This window comes from Aquarana catesbeiana, linkage group LG09, assembly GCF_042186555.1.
Source record: "Aquarana catesbeiana isolate 2022-GZ linkage group LG09, ASM4218655v1, whole genome shotgun sequence".
NCBI classification, from domain to species: Eukaryota; Metazoa; Chordata; class Amphibia; order Anura; family Ranidae; genus Aquarana; species Aquarana catesbeiana.
In genome coordinates this window covers 288,432,036-288,449,389 of record NC_133332.1, presented here as the reverse complement: position 1 = coordinate 288,449,389, position 17,354 = coordinate 288,432,036, and the positions used below count along the sequence as shown (strand labels likewise).

At 42.7% G+C, this 17,354-nt stretch overlaps 1 protein-coding gene across 7 annotated transcripts in view; it reads right to left on the bottom strand.

Moving 5' to 3' along the window:
- Nucleotides 1-17,354, bottom strand: part of DENND1A (DENN domain containing 1A) — a 1,561,519-nt gene that overhangs the window by 312,951 nt on the left and 1,231,214 nt on the right. For all 7 annotated transcript variants that reach the window (XM_073600378.1, XM_073600371.1, XM_073600373.1 and 4 more), the window contains 2 exons: nucleotides 349-450; nucleotides 167-254 (listed from right to left, as the gene is read on the bottom strand). In XM_073600378.1, coding sequence (XP_073456479.1) covers nucleotides 167-254; nucleotides 349-450 — 190 coding nt within the window. The remainder of the gene's footprint in view (nucleotides 1-166; nucleotides 255-348; nucleotides 451-17,354) is intronic.

The window sequence follows — 17,354 nt, the reverse complement described above, 5'->3', positions numbered from 1 at the left end:
TTGCTGGCTGCCACTGTATCAATGCACTCAAGTAGGCTGGATTCCGAGCTGTACTCCTGTAAATGGACATTGTCCAGTCACACACAGAGTGCAGCTCGGCCCGCCCCCCACTCTCTCCTCATTGGCTCAAACATAAATGATAGATTTACTTTCCAAAATCCCTTACCAGCATATTCTCCCATATTAATCTCTTCCTCGAATACATCACTAAATCCATTTCCTGTGTTCAGCAGGTCAAGGCGTCCATCTATGAACTAAAGAGACACAAATGTCATATTTTTTCCTTTAATTAGCCCTGCCATTTAATTTCTTTTAACTCTTTTGTTAGAATATAGTATTTAAACGCACCTGTTTAAAAAGCTGCAGCTGAATTGCATTTTGAAGAAAAGGTCTCATTCCACTGGAACGGTGGGACACAAAGGTCTCCTCGCAAAATGTGATTGGTTCCTCCTGCAAGAAGTAACGCCTATCAATAAACAGTTTATTTGATCTTACTTTTATCTAGAAGGATATTAATACTATGGTACTATAATGAACTGAAAGCCTAAAGAAACTCTAAACATCAGCAGCACACAAAAGGCAATATATTTTCCAACGACATTTTGTTTGGGGTAGACATGTGAAACTTAAAGGATAAGTTCACCTTCTGTAATGTTACACCCAAATTCAGGGTGTAACATGTTACAGATGCACCAGCCCCCGCACCCGCTCTGATACCCCGACTTGACGGTGCCTGGCCGCGTCATTCATTCACAGTGTTCTGCGAAAGCGAAAAGCCTTTGCTGATGAAGGCTTGTAGTTCTCAATGAACTACCAGGGCACTGTTGAGCACTCTAGGTTGTTCTTCGAGTCTTCCTGTCAGAGTGCAACTGCCTGTTTCTTACAAGGTACAAGCAGACAGTTGACACAGACTGTCTGCAAGAATCCTGCATTGCACCCAAGATCTGCTGATGCAAGTTTGGAGGAGGGCTGGTAGTGGGGGTCCTCTTACATAAGTGTAACTGAACAAAAGGTTCAGATACACTTTAAGAAGCCTACAAATGTTAAATAGCATCAGGTCATGTATACATAATCTGTTCGTAGAACAATCTTTCTTACAAAAAAAAAATTCTGGACAATCCCATTCACATTGGGCAACATGCAAATCTCAAACCCTTGACACACTGTTTTATAGAAAGCAACAATTACATTTTCTATATATGAAAAATACAGAATATACTAACACTTTGTCAAAGCAGATCTAAACCCTATCGCTAAAACCACATTAATTATCAGCTTTAACAAGGAAATGTAATTTCAAAAGTTGCTCTTCATCTTTTAAATCTTTAATTCTCATTAAAATAATAAACAATATACTCTGGCACTCAGGCAGTAAAGCACATAATAGGAAGCATAGCAGGGGTAGTCCTATAGCTAGACAGATTTTATTGTGAAATCAGTGCTGCAGCCAGTTCAGAGAAAGGAAAGTGGGAGTTCCAAGGAATCGGAATACAAATTATTAAAAACAGATTAAAATGCACTCACAAGTCTGCCTATATATAACAATGGACACATTTGGTGGCGTCCTTCCATTAAAAAAAGAAGAACCTACAATTTTCTCTGAACTAATTTGAAACTGCCCAAAGAAATTGGCATCCATCATTGTTTAGTCCATATTTGAAGTAATTGTAAAGGGTATTTCTTTTTTTAATAAATATGTTAAACTTACCTGCTCTATGCAATGGTTTTGCATGGGACAGCCCTGATTCTCCGCTTATAGGGTGCCCCACTGGCACTCCTGGCTCCTCCTCTTCTCAGTGTGCCACCATAGGAAGCTGCTTCCTATTGTTGCATATCTGCAGGCTCAATCCCAAGCTGTGTTGCCTGTGTCCATAGAAATAGACAGTGTGGCTCAGCCCCACCCCCCTCCCTTGTCACAGGGTTTAATTGACAGCAGCAGGAGCTCCTGCTGTTATCAATCTGCCCTGTGAGGAGGGAGAGAGTGGAAAGAGCCGCTACTCTGGGGCACAACGCTGGATTAAGATTGGGCTGGGGGGGGCTTGTGGGGGGAGTAGCACACAGAAGGCTTTTTAACCTTCATGCAGAATGAAACAAATGGAAATGGAAATGGAGATTGGAAAAAAATGTGGGTCCTTTATCCTAATGTTTAGTTGCACAACCTTTAGACGCATTCACTGCAAACAAGCAATTTCTGTAGCGCTCAATAAGACTTCTGCACCTGCCAACAAATCGTGTGCAACACTCTTCTTAAGCAAACTGCTTCAGTTGTCTTAGGTTTGCAGGATACCTTCTCCACACAGTATGTTTCAGCTCTTTCCAAAGATATTGAAGGGCTCATAGAAGACCACATTAGAGGACTCTAACGTTTTGTTCTTGGCCATTCTTTGGTGCTTTTAGTTGTGTGTTCCAGGTTATAATTCTGTTGGAGGACCCATGACCTGTGACTGATGATCAGTTTCACCCCAGAATCCCAGGATAGTCATATATTTCATTGCACCCTACACAGAGTCAAGACACCTTGTGCCAAATGCACAGGAAGTAAAGTGTTCTTTCCTTTGAAAGTCTAATTCTTTTGTCTATGAACATAGCGCTGATGCCAAAAAGCTCCAGTTTTGTCTATTTGTCCAAAATACATTCTCCCAGAAGTAATGTGGCTTGTCAATACGTATGGCTTTTTTATGTTCTTCTTCCAACAGTGGAGTTTTCCCAGGGTTTTCTTCCTTTGAGCCCACTGTTTCTCAAAAAGTGACAGCTCAAATAAAGTCACTAACACTTCAAATACATTTTGAAAGTTTTTTTGTGAAGACAGTGCAACATAGGGCATAAAAAAAACACAGTTTTGGGGCCTTGAGGGATCCCTTTCACAAGTCTTGAGAAAAGGGCCCTACAAGGCCCCAAAATGCCACCATAATTTTCTCTGATCTTATCAGAAAACTCCTCCCCTTTGCTTTCTCTGGTTCATGTTCAGTGTGGTGCACATGACATCAAACAGTAGAGTAACTACTTTTTTCCATTTAAATAAACTGACTGAAGATTAAAGGCAGGTGTGATTCTAATTACATATATTAGTCTGAAACATTGCTATGATACAATTATGTAAAATCTTTCTAGGGGTACCAACAATTCTGTCCAGGCCATTTTGGAATATCTTTGTAGAATAACCAATAATTTACCTCTTCACACTTTCTTTACTCTATAGAAGGGGTGCTCAACCTTTTGAAAAGGGAGGGCCACTTAACCACTTCAGCACTGGAAAGGATTTACCCCTTAATGATCAGGCCATTTTTTGCAGTATGGCACTGCATTGCTTTAACTGACAGTCGCGCAGGCATGTGACATTGTACCCAACAAAATCTATGTCCTTTTTTTCCCACAAATAGAGCATTCTTTTTTGTGGTATTTGATCATCTCTGCGGTTTTTATTTTTTGCACTTTAACCACTTCAGCCCCGGAAGATTTTACCCCCTTCCTGGCCAGGGAACTTTTTGCGATTTGGCACTGTGTCATATTAACTGACAATTGCGCGGTCGTGTGACGTTGCACCCAAACAAAATTGCCGTCCTTTTTTTCCCACAAATAGAGATTTTTTTTGGTAGTATTTGATCACCTCTGCAGTTTTTATTTTTTGCGCTATAAACAAAAAAGAGTGTCAATTTTGAAAAAAACATATTTTTTTTTACTTTTTGTTATAATAAATATCCCCCAAAAATATATAAAAAAACCAATTTTTTTCCTCAGTTTAGGCAGATATGTATTCTTTTACATATATTTGGTAAAAAAAAAAATCACAATAAGCATATATTGATTGGTTTGTGCAAAAGTTATAGCGTCTACAAAATAGGGGATATTTTTATGGCATTTTTATTATATTGGGTTTTTTTACTAGTAATGGCGGCGTTCTGCGATTTTTATCAGGACTGCGACATTATGGCGGATACGTCGGACAATTTTGACACATTTTTGGGACCATTGGCATTTATACAGCGATCAGTGCTATAAAAATGCATTGATTGCTGTAAAAATGTCACTGGCAGGGAAGGGGTTAATGCTAAGGGGTGATCAAGGGGCTAATGTGTTTCCTAGTGTGTGTTCTAACTGATGGGGGGAGGGGACTGTGTACGGGAGATGACAGATCGCTGCTTACACTCTGTATGAACAGACGATCTGTCACTTCTCCCCTTAGAGGACCGAAAACTGTGTGTTTACACACACAGATCCCGGTTCTCCATGTGCCCCGAGTGACCGCCGGGCACTCGCATTGGCTCCGTGGGTGAGCAGAGGGCGTGCGCCCCTAGTGAACAAAAGTGGAACCAACGTAACATGACGGCGATTCGCTCAGCCGAGCCATGTTGCCGCATGCGGCCACTGGTCGGCAAGCAGTTAAACAAAAAAAGAGCGAAAATTTTGAAAAAAAAAAAAAAACAATATTTTTTACTTTTTGCTATGACACATTTCCAAAAATATATATATAAAAAAATGGATGTATTCATCAGTACCAATATGTATTTTTCTACATATTTTTGGTAAAAAAAAAAAAAATCGCAATAAGCGTAAATTGATTGCTTTGGGCAAAAGTTATAGTGTCTAAATAATAGGGGATAGATTTAGGGACTTCTATTTTTATTGTTTTTACTGGTAATGGTGGCAATCTGCGATTTTTAGGGGGACTGCGACATTGCCGCGGACAAATCTGACCCCAAGTGACACTTTTTGGGGACCAGTGCTAAAAAAATGCACTGATCAATGTATAAATGACACTGGCAGGGACAGGGTTAACACTAGGGGGCGATAAAGGGGGGGGATGGGCTTACTGGGACAACACAGAGATTGCTGTTCCTGATTACTAGGAAGAGCCGATCTCAGAGTTGTCCCCTGTCAGAACGGGGATCCACCTTGTTTTCATGTACCGCAATTGCGGGTCGCCGGCAGACATTGAGTCAGACGGACCCGCGCGTGCACCCACATTATCTCATGCACGGACAAACAGGTTCATTGGTTTGTGCAGCTGAGCCACTTTGCTGCAGTATATCTGCGGAGGGCAGTCGGCAAGTGGTTAAATGATTTGGTAACCGGTCGCAGGCCACAATGAACTATTGAGTTTTACTGCACCCCAAACCGCAAATTTTAACGGGCCCTTACTGTCTTGAGCCTCTTAGCTGCACTGAGCCCTAGACTTCTATTACATCTTGCGAGTGTGGTACACTCCCGAATGCAGGAGTTTTGGTGCACTTTCAGAAAGCACACCAAACCCACAGGATACAATAGAAGTCTATGGCTCAGTGCAGCTAACAACCTGCAGATAAGTGTGAAAGCAGCCTAATAACCCTTTTTAGAAGTGCTAATGTGCCCATTGCAAAAGTGCAGTGTATGAGATGTTTAATACACTGACATTTTCTTCCCCCAGCTTCTGCTTTCATCGCTCTCCAGGCTGCTAGAAAGGTTCCAGGCGAAGTGCACTTGGTATCACTGCGCCTGGGGCAAGAGCTGGCGCTACAGAGGAAGTATTGGGTTATGCAGCTTCTGCTCCCCCCACAACGCTGGGTCCATGCACTCTGATACTCCAGGATGGCAGGTCAGCAACCTGTTGACCACGATCTGGGCTTGCCAACCCACCATCCCAAAGCATGGGCATGAACTTCCCTGGTTTGAGGTTGTGGGCCACATTAGATGGCTCTGTGGGCCATGGGTTGAGCACCCCTGCTCTATGATATAGCATAGGCATGCAGGTATACATGAGAAACATGCTTTAATTTTTATCTCTTTTCAGTGAAGTGAAACATAGTTTCAATGAGCTATAAAGGTACCAAAAATTTTGTCCATGCTTACAAAGGATTATGGTCCTGTGCTTGAAACCCTGAGCAACTACACATAGGATGAAGGCTATTTGTGGGAGCCCATCAATGCCAAATCACCAAATTGGCCTTTTTCCCCAAAAATACTTCCTTGCCAAAAAAAAATGTCATAGTAGACAACTAGTTTTCCTGTAGATGCTGCCAGTTTTATTTTACATCTTAACTACTTTCATTAAGTTGATAGGTTCTACATACAAATCTTTGGTACCGCTATCGGAGTAAGTTTTACCTCTAGTTACACAAACATATTCACAAGCTACTAAGATGGCTTATTTATTTTGGCAAACAATACATTTGATAAATATTTGGTCCTTTATGGCCACTACATTGATGATATAATTGTCAATGTGGCAAGGTAGTGAGAATTTGGTGAGGAAAATTGTGGACAGTCTTCACAGAAGGTTTGAAGCTTTTATAGCTGCAAAGGGTGGGCCAACTCAATATTGAACCCTATGGACTAAGATTGGGATGCCAATAAAGTTCATGTGCGTGTAAAGGCGGGCATCCAAACACTTTTGGTAATATAGTGTATGTTTATATGTCTGCAGCATATCCCACTACATATTAAGAGGGTGACTTAATGCTCATACCATAAACCACATCAACGACAAATTGCAGATCTGAGATGGCGCTGTGATTTAACTACCCCTTCCAAAAATAACAAACATGCCAAAATTCAGAACAAAAAAAAAATCAATCATATAAACCTATTTAATATAATATATAATAGTCCGCAACACCAGTTCAATATTGCATGCTGTGCTCCAAATTGATATTTACTGTCCAATATTTAAAACACCACCAGTAAAAATTCTACATCCAAATCACCACGTGACTTGTAATTCAACACTCAATCTCACTCTATGGATATTTATGCCTCTCATGATAATGATTGGCATGTAAACTTTTTCCAGAAAATTGCTTTCAACTTTCCTCTGATGTCCCCCTTTCAGCCAAAACCATATAGTATGAGGTCAAACTTAAATACTTTTAATTTGCATGCAATCAGGCAGGCCCTTGCACTACATAGTTAAAGGTAAAGCTACAGAAAATTGTATCATTTACGACCAGCTTAAGAGCTTTATGCCCCGTACACATGGTCGGATTTTCCGATGGAAAATGTCCAATCGGAGCGTGTTGTCGGACATTCCGACCGTGGGTGGGCTCCATCGAACATTTTCCATCGGATTTTTCGACACACAAAGTTGAGAGCAGGCTATAAAATTTTCCGACAACAAAATCCGATCGCGTCAATTTCGACCGTGTGTGGCCTGTTCCGACGCACAAAGTGCCACGCATGCTCAGAAGAAATTCTGAGACGGAACAGCTTGGTCTGGTAAAATTAGCAATCGCAATGGATACAGCACTTTCGTCACGGTGCAATGTAAAAAATGGTTTAATACAGCGCACTCTCTTCTTCTTTATAATGTGAGAAGAATGAAGTAGTTTTGCTGCTCATATTCACACAGACTTCTCACAAACTTCTTTCTTTATTGTTTACCGGGATTCCCTCAATATATTTTGATTTGTCACATCTGACAAAATTATATTTGGGTTGTTTTCTTTTTTTTTTTTAGAGGCTGTTTTTTGTTTTTTTTTTAGGTTTGTATTTTTTTCAAGTCTGATCTTTGTTTTATTTTTTGGTTAGTTTTACTCCCTAATATTTTTGTGTGTGTTTTGTGTGTCAAGTTACCACAATACCATTGATATCTTGTATTATTTAATCTCAAGAAGGTTGCTTGGTGTTGGTGTCTCTTGTTAATTTGACATTGTATTTTTGAAATGTACCTGAATCCTCACAAACAAACTGTCCTTTTTGAAGGAAAACACACATAGGCGAGTATAATTGAAACAAAAAATACTTTATTAAGGGCTCAGAACCAAACAAAGAGGGAGGCAACGCTGTAGAAACAGCTGAAATTAGCGAAGCCTTGGACCCCCAGGGCAGACATCAATTATTTAACATCAAAATTGGTGGCCTGAGGAGTCCATATCTAAGGGAGTGCAGTCTGGTCCAGAAGTCCCAGAGATCATGAAAGCAGCAGATGACATCTGTGTCCCCAGGCTGTGGTACTACAAGAGGCTGCATCTTTTGCCAGACCAGGCTGGACCCAGGGTCATCACTTTCTGGTCTTCTTTCCATGCTTCCTTCCCGGCTGTGTCTCTGGTGTTGGAGATGTGGCAGGAGGAGGAGTAGGACCTGGAGGAGGAGGAGGGGGAGGAGTAGGACCTGGAGGAGGAGGAGGAGGAGGAGGACCTGGAGGAGGAGGAGGACCATGTGTGAGGTCACAAATGTGGGTAGCAGATGTTATTTGGCCCCTCAAACCCTTATTGAGAGCTTCCAAAATTAAGGACTCACACAGGAGTCATTGGCCCTCCTCCATCTGCAGCATTTTGCAGGCAGTTATGCAAGCAAAGTCCTCCTCCACAGTGTGGGGGGTTCTCAGGGCCTCTGTAGCCTTCCAAAAGAGGCCTATGGCAGCCTCCTCCAGGTTACTCATCTTCCTGCCACTTTGTCTTTGAAGGTGGAGGGTAGGGACCTGGGTATCAGGCAGCCTGCTTGGCCCGGCCACCTCCTGGCTGAGACTTCCCTGTGTATGAAAAAGGGACATGGTTTTAGTTTTTGCATCATCAATCACAATCATAAATTAGTACTCCAAACTAACATCTAGTTGTCATCATTGATTGGACAAGCAGAAATATTTAGAGAAATACTATACCTGGCTGAAGCTGGGCTCCTCCACATGTTGCTGCCTGGAAGGCCCAGGTTGGGCGTCAGAAGCCTCAGCTGGGGGGAAGGAATCGTGGAAGGAAGACTGGAGAGTGCTGGCCTGGGTTCAGTCTGACCTGCCAGAAAATGCAGCAGGTCATAGTACCACAGCCTGGGGACATAGATGTCATCTGCTGCTCCGGATCTCTGGGAATCCTGGACCTTCTTGCGCTCCCTTAGAAAAGTGCCCCTCAGGCCACCAATTAGGATCTTCAAATAGGTGATGTCTGCCGTGAGGATCACCGTCTTCACAAATTCCAGCAATTGATCCAGTGCTGCCTTCCTCTTTGTTTGGTTCTTATATTCAGGGTGGTTTATCTCCCATAGACAAGGCAGCTCCCTGAACATATCAATGAAGATTGCCATAAAGTCGTTATCTTTCAACATATCCATTTTCACTGCAAGACACAACACAAGACAAACCCTAATGTCAGGCAAAACTCTCCTAATCTTGTTACAATATAGGCCTCAATCTAGAAGCATTATAGGCCCAAGTTTGGCTCTTACCTTCGTTATCATGATCGGCGCCTCCGATACTCCTTCCTCCGCTCACAGATCGTACGTACTATGCACACGTGTTACGCTTTATAAACACTGTGCATGCGTGTAACTCCGCCCGCCCCTGACGTTCTTTTGAGTCTATTCCCCGCCCCTTTTCGTTCGGCGCAGTGGGGGAAGAGCACATGGCAGAGTCAGAGCAGGTGCGTGCTAATTCTAGCAACGAGGAGGAGGGGGAGGAAAGCCCGGAGCCGGAAACGTCTGGATCCAGAAGGAGAAGATTTAAGGCATCAAATATGTCCTTTGGGGAGATGTTGGAGATGGTCGACATCCTGAAGAGGGCCGACTATGATGGAAAGTACGGACCTTACCCCAACCCCAATGTCAGAAAGGCCAAGATCATGGCGAAAGTGGTCAAAAGTCTGCACCGGAATTTTGGGGTACGACGTTCGAAAGATCAGCTCAAGAAGCGGTGGTCAGACCTGAAATTAAGAGAGCACGAGCAGTACAGAAAGATCCGGAGAGTGCTGCAAAAAAGTAAGTAGTTTTGCTGTGTTCCTATTCTTTTTGTGTTTATTACGTTTGTGCTGATCCATGCGCTTTTCTGAACTGTTGTACAGTTTAAAATGGCAACTTTCATGTTCATGGGCACATTATTCGTTCGTATCAAACATTTTTATTTCAGCCTTTAAAACACCATTGTTTTGGCCATATGCATTTGACCACATTTTTTAGGGCCTACTTGTATGAAAATAATTCGGTTGTGTAGATGGGTTTGTTACTAGAATGAAATGCAAAATAGATTCTGTGTAAGGAGAGGACACTCAGCAGCTGTTTACACATCTGGACACAGGAGCACTAGTGTGGGACACAAGAACACCCTTTTTATTAGGGGGCCCACACAGGTGCTCCAGTTTATACTATAGGGGTGACTCCATCTGTGAAGCTTGTACAAGACAGGTAAAGTATTGAAGCTTGACAAAGGACCCAAAAAATTCTACATCTTGGAACTCTGCTAAAATCGACAATTGTACCCCACTTCCAAGCAATGTTTCATATTTATAGTTCTGCCATCAAATATCTGTGTGCTAAGTATACCATTTTTTTTTCACATAGGGGAGAAAAGACTCGGAGGACACCCCTCATCCGAGGAGACCAGAGATCCCCCCACCTCTGGAAGAAGGGGAAATCCCACAAAGACAAGCAGAGCAGGAGGAGGAAGAAGTGGTGGAAATTGTCACCACAACAGGTGAGTGTCTGCGACCACAGGCTCAGGTAAGAGATGGATGCCAGCATGGTTTTTTTTGGTTTCTATCTTTTTAGGTGATCGTGATGTTGTGGATCCAGGGCATTTCACCTCGGAAAGTGCACAGATCTGATTGGGGAGATCATGGGGTGTAATGTTGCATTGGAAAACATCAAGAAAAACATCAATTATGTTATTAAAAAAAATAAGAACATCATTGATGTTTTGATGAGAGTTTAAAACCCCTCCAAAGCCCTTTCTTTTATGGTGTGCTACAATTTTTAAATTTTTTGTCGAATTGTAGAAAAGCCAAATTTTGAAGATGCACACAGTGTGTCAACATGTGCTATCTGCCATCACGGGAGATCAATGGACATGTTTTGGGGGTGCAACCCCTTCTTTAATAATAAAGTAGCTGAGAGGAAGGGGTTGCTCCCCCAAAACACGTCCCTTGATCCCCCGTGATGGCAGCTAGCACATGTTGACATTCGTAAATTGGTGTGCATCTTCAAAATTTGGCTTTTCCTGGGGTGACTTCACCCCATCTGAACGCAATATCAAACACAGTTCCTAAATACTCATGTCTAATATTGCCTTCAAGTTCTACCAAATGTGAACTTTGTAAGTTCAAGATTTGTGTCTTTCTTGTTGGTTTGAAACATTCCTGTTTTATCTTAAGTGGACATTTCAACTTTTTCTAATGCCACCCCAAAAAATGTTATACAACAAACATGTTGGTTTGTTTTAAAAACCTTGTCAAAATGCACATGTGATTGTGCAGGTATTAAAAAGATTGTTAATCAAGAATGTGTGGATAATTGTCTCAACGCTACAACACTTTTGTGGTGCTCTAATTGCTGCTTTCTGTGACAATGGGTGTTATTTCATAAGGGCAAATCCACTTTGCACTACAAGTGCAGTTTCAAGTGCACTTGTAGTGCAAAGTGTCTTTGCCTTTAGTAAATAACACCTAACAGTGCTTTGTATAAGATTACACAATCACACCATTTTCAGGACTCCACACATTTCTGTCAGGGTCAGCTAAAACAAACACAAGCAGTAAATGTCACCAAAGATTTGCTTAATTTTTTTTTTAATTTGATAAAGGTTTCACACATTGTCTGGCATATTGATAGCCCCCCTACCCGCAAAGAATTCAAGGTATCTTAGCCAGACATCACGGGCACTCAGGGAGGGCAAGCCAGGACGGCCACTTTCAAGCGCTGTCAGGGTTGGTTCATTTTGAATTCCGGCTTCAGGCCCAACTGAGCCAGCATAGTTGGCAGAATGTTGCCATAAAAAGTTGTGTAGAACACAGCACGCCAGGATAATGTGATTCAGTTTGTACTCCGCCATATGTATGGGTGTAAGAAATAGGCAGAACCGGCTGGCCATGATTCCAAACGTGTTCTCCACCACTCTTCTGGCCAGCGGGTAATTAAAAACCCTCTGGTCCGGGGTGAGGGTCCTCGTCGGGAATGGCCGCATAAGATGGTCCCCCAGCGCAAATGCTTCATCCGCAGCGAAGACGAATGGGAGTCCTTCCACATTGTCTTCTGAAGGTGGCAAGTCCAAGCTGCCATTCTGGAGACGCCTGTAGAACTCCGTCTGGGCGATGACTCCACCATCGGACATCCAGCCATTCTTCCCCACGTCCACATACAGGAACTCATAAGTAGCCGACACCACCGCCAACATCACAATACTATTGAACCCCTTATAATTATAATAGTATGACCCCGAGTTGGGTGGTGGGATGATATGGACGTGTTTCCCATCAATTGCCCCTCCGCAGTTAGGAAAGTCCCACCGCTGGGCAAAGTGGGAGGCCACAGTCTGCCATTCCTGTGGCGTGGAAGGAAACTGTTGAGGAAAACAAAAAAAAATTAGTCTTTTTGCACATTAAAACATGGAAAGCAGATTAGACACAAACATTCTTGGCCAACATCAAGATCAAAGTATAAGGTACACTTATCATATCCCCCCCCTCTCCTGGGCCATTTCTAACATTATAGGGGGGGGAGCTCTTGGACAGGTAACCCTCTCCACTTCATTGAGAGATGAATGCCTAAATAATGTGTATTACTTTGAACAGCCCCTCCTTAGTTACACTATTGGCAGCCCACTGGACAGGTAAGAAGTGTCATAATACAAAGATATAAATACACACTGTACACATTTGAGCACATTTGGACATTCTGCTATTACCTATCAAGATAATAATAGGATACACAAACTTTAAACAGTACCATTAGAAAGTATACAGGCAGGCCCTTGCACTACATGCTTTGGGGAATTCATCCATACATCTGACCACAAAAGAGATGGGTATAGTGTGTATGGGTTTGGCAAAGTCAGCAGATAGATGATTGAGGATAGATAATTGTTATCAGCTGACTTAGCAGTTGGGGGGAGGGAGGGTTCCAAATGATTTGGGGACCCCTAAAAAAAGCCTCTGGCACTCTGTCTGACTTTAAATTACAAATCACATTTAAAAACATTTTAGGGGGTGTTTGGGGTAAAGCACTACTATGGAGCTGATAAAATACATTGTTAAGTGACTACATGAGGTGAATATAGGGGCAGGAGAGCATGCTGGGGAGGTAAGCGAAGGCAAATATGTATGAAGGACAACAAAAATAATTACCTAAAAATCCAGCATGCATGAGGACAAAGGGGACATTCACAGCACATTACAATCATGGTAATTAGGGAATGAGGAAAGAAATACAATATATTATCAAACATTAAATACAATAAAATGTGATATTAAAGGATAAAAATCTTACCTGAATATACTCCTTCTGCAGGACCTGGATGATGGCAGAACAGGTCTCTGGGATAATGATCCCCAGAGCCTGGGGGGAGATGCCTGTCGAGAACTTCAAGTTCTGCAGGCTTCTCCCCGTCGCCAAGTACCGCAGGGTGGCGACTAGCCTCTGCTCCGGAGTGATGGCTTGCCTCATGCAGGTATTCTGGGGTCAGCAAAGCCAACAAATGGTGAAATACGGGGTCCGTCATCCGGAGAAAGTTCCTGAAATCATCAGGATTATTCTCACGGATCTCACGGAGCAAAGGAATATGACAGAACTGGTAACGCTGAAGCAACCAATTCTTGGTCCATGAACTCCTCCCCACCCTGTTCATGGACTGGACTTGTGTCAAGGTCAGGACCCCAACACCAAGCCCCCACACAGCACGAATTCTACAAGGAGTACGTATACGCAACATGGCTAGAAAACGGTCAGCTGTTTAGAACGAAGTAACAGAACACACTGAAGAACAGCAAGGCCTGTGAAGAGCGACCTGAAAAACAGTAAGGAACAAACAAGAACACAATTACTAATAAGTCACGCGGAGCTTGCTTGCACGCACTGAAGAGCAGATACAAACCCACAAGCACAAACTGAACAGCAGAAAACGATCTGAAAAAGCGCGAATCGTCTCTCACCAAACTTTTACTAACACGAGATTAGCAAAAGGAGCCCAAAGGGTGCCGCGCTTGGTTGTGAACTGGCCTTTTCTAGTCTCGTCGTACGTGGTTAACGTCACCGTGTTCTTGGCGATCGGAAATTCCGACAACTTTGTGCGACCGTGTGTACGCAAAACAAGTTTGAGCCAACATCCGTCGGAAAAAATCCTAGGATTTTGTTGTCGGAATGTCCGATCAATGTCCGATCGTGTGTACGGGGCATTAGAGTTTGTTAAGATGACATTTCCACAAGCACTGAAACCCTTAATCTGGACAAACTTCAGAGATCCTCTAATTATCTACTGTTGAATCCCACTAAGTCCCACTCACGTTAGCTGTTTTATGTTATAATATACCAATGGGAAAGAATTACAAATAATTTATATGAATGGATTGCACTGACACAACATTTGTTAATGCTCTGCATCAAACCAGACAGGTCTGAATGAACCCTAAGGCTGGATTCACACCTATGCATTTTTAGTGCTTTTTGCATTTTGCAGATTTGCACTACAGTACATTTAACATGGTTTCCCATGGAACACATTCTGTAGTGCAAATCTACAAAATGCAAAAAGCAGTAAAAAACATAGGTGTGAATCCAGCCTTAAAGTGTTACTAAACACAGGAGCCTGCATTCACTATATCTGGTCTCCCACAGTACACAGAACATGGAAATTCAATTATTTTAGTAAATATAAACTGCTAAATACCTTTTCTCATCAGTATTATATAGCAGTCCTGTGACTTGATCAGTCTCTGATTAAAGATTGTAGGAGGAGTTTTCATTTTCCCCTGATCCTTTGCCTGGACAGTGCTGATTGTCCCTGTGCTGATCACATGCACGAGCAATACACACCAAACTAAGCATGTGCAGCCTGACTCCAAATGCTCTGTTCTATCACAAGATGGATTGGAGTCAGTTAAAGAAGGGGTGGATCAGAGAAGACAGGACCACACAGCCTTTATACATAATGCAGAGGATTAACCCCTTAGGTTCCACAGTGAGTATAACAAGCATGCTTTACTGCATATACAGACTGATTTTACTGTTGTGGGTTTAGTAACACTTATATGTTTCACACCTATCTGTGCAAGTAATTGCTTTGGGGTTGATTTACTAAAGGCAAGTGTATTGTGCACTGCAAGTGCAGTTGCTCCAGAGCTTAGTAAATGAGGTTAAACTTCACTTTGCAAAGAATACCCAACTGCATGCAAGGAAAAAAAATGCATTTTTAGTTGCACATAACTGAATGATAAAAATCAGCAGAGCTTCCCTTCAGATCTAGAGCAACTTGCAGTGCACTTCCAGTGTACAGTATATGTGTCTTTAGTAAATCAACCTCCCTGTATATTATGTAGAGTGGATGGAATGAAAACATGCATATTAATGTGCACATGGGTGTTAATAGAGCATTAACGAATAAAAAGCTGCTTGACTCTTATTGTTAGATCTGTCTAAAGCTCAGCTATAAATTGGATGAAACACATAAATATGACTTGGAAAAAAAAGAAGATCTTCAAGGATTAAAATGGACCAGTCCACACAGCCTGAGCTCGATGCATCGTCTCCAATTATATGTTGATCCTGATATATCTTTGGAAATGTTTCACTTAGGTTAGCCCATGAAGTTTCCATAATTATTTCACACACAAAGGATAAGTGTCAGATTCCAACGCAACAGTCACATCAGTAATATTACTCCAAGGTCTTTTAGTTTTTTTGTTTTTTTTTGTATGCTAATTTATTTTTCGGATAACAAACTGACAACATTCAGCCCTACTTGTGCTACACTTATAAATGTTTTATGAATGCTATTTCTTCTCATTCTGTGATATACTTTATGCTGGGGGAGACATTGCTATTGACAAAACTGATGTGAAAATGTCCGCATACATTATAATAATTTACTAGTTTAGTTACTCATCCAGCGGGGGGTACATAGGAAAAGGCCACAGATATTCTTTACCTGCTCAACAGCCCGTCTCGGTTCTCAGAAGGTTTCTGATCACATCACAAGAAATGTGTGTTATAAATATACACTTGCATAAGACCTGGTTTTGTCAAGGTTCTATAAACTATGAAAGGGAAGATTTGCAGTATATGATTTATTTGCGGAATGTTTTTCTTATACGAAAAACAAAGTAAGAAATTGAAGATTTTATAGGTGATTATATATACACACACGAGTGGAAAATAGGTTAATCCAGAATTTAAATTACCATATTTATCGGGGTATAACACGCACAGGCTTATAACATGCACCTTAACTTTAAGAGGGAAGTTTCAGGAAAAAAAAAAAAAAAACTTTACACAGCCCCCCTGCATAATGCACGAACCCCCTGCATAGTACACAGACCCCCCTGCATAGTACACGGATCCCCTGCTTAATACACGGATCCCCTGCATAATACACGGATCCCCTGCATAGTACACAGACCCGCTGCATAGTACTCAGACCCCCCCTGCATAATACACGGACCCCCTGCATAATACTCAGACACCCCTGCATAATACACGGACCCCCCCCTGCATAGTACACAGACCCCCCCTGCATAGTACACCGACCCCCCCTGCATAGTACACGGACCCCGCCCTGCATAGTACACGGACCTCACTACATAGCACACGGACCCCCCCCTGCATAATACACAAACCCCCTGCATAATACACAAACCCCCTGCATAATACACGGACCCCCTGCATAATACACGGACCCCCTGCATAATACACGGACCCCCTGCATAATACAAGGACCCCCTGCATAATACATGGACCCCTGCATAGTACACGGACCCCCCCCTGCATAGTACACAGACCCCCCCTGCATAGTACACCGACCCCCCCTGCATAGTACACGGACCCCGCCCTGCATAGTACACGGACCTCACTACATAGCACACGGACCCCCCCCTGCATAATACACAAACCCCCTGCATAATACACAAACCCCCTGCATAATACACGGACCCCCTGCATAATACAAGGACCCCCTGCATAATACATGGACCCCTGCATAGTACACAGCCTCCTTTCATTATAAAGGCCCCCCCCCCTGCACTTCCAGCACTGGGACAGGGACATCGTTGCCAGCATACTCTAAAGTTGAGAAAACTTCACACTGTCAGCCCTTTCTCATACAACGTTCCTCCTGTGTCACTCTCAAAATCAAAGCTTCTAAATACCTCCATTAACACCACTCTCTCTCGTGGACCCGGTCATGTGACTGCTCTCCTCTCTTTCATTGATGGTCACATGACCGCTCTCCTTCTCCAATCAAATGCTACACACGAGGAGGAGAGCAGCCACAATGAGCGGCATTAATTAAGGGATTCAGAGGCTTAGATTTACATTGAGAGTTACACAGGAGGGGCGGTATATGACAAAGGGCTGGCAGTAATGTTTTCTGAACTTTAGAGTTTACTGACAGCGCTGTCCCACGGCCAGGGGAAGTGGGGCGGCCGGTTAGACACCCTCCCTATAGGTAGCATCCGGGGCGGACCGCCCGATCCCTG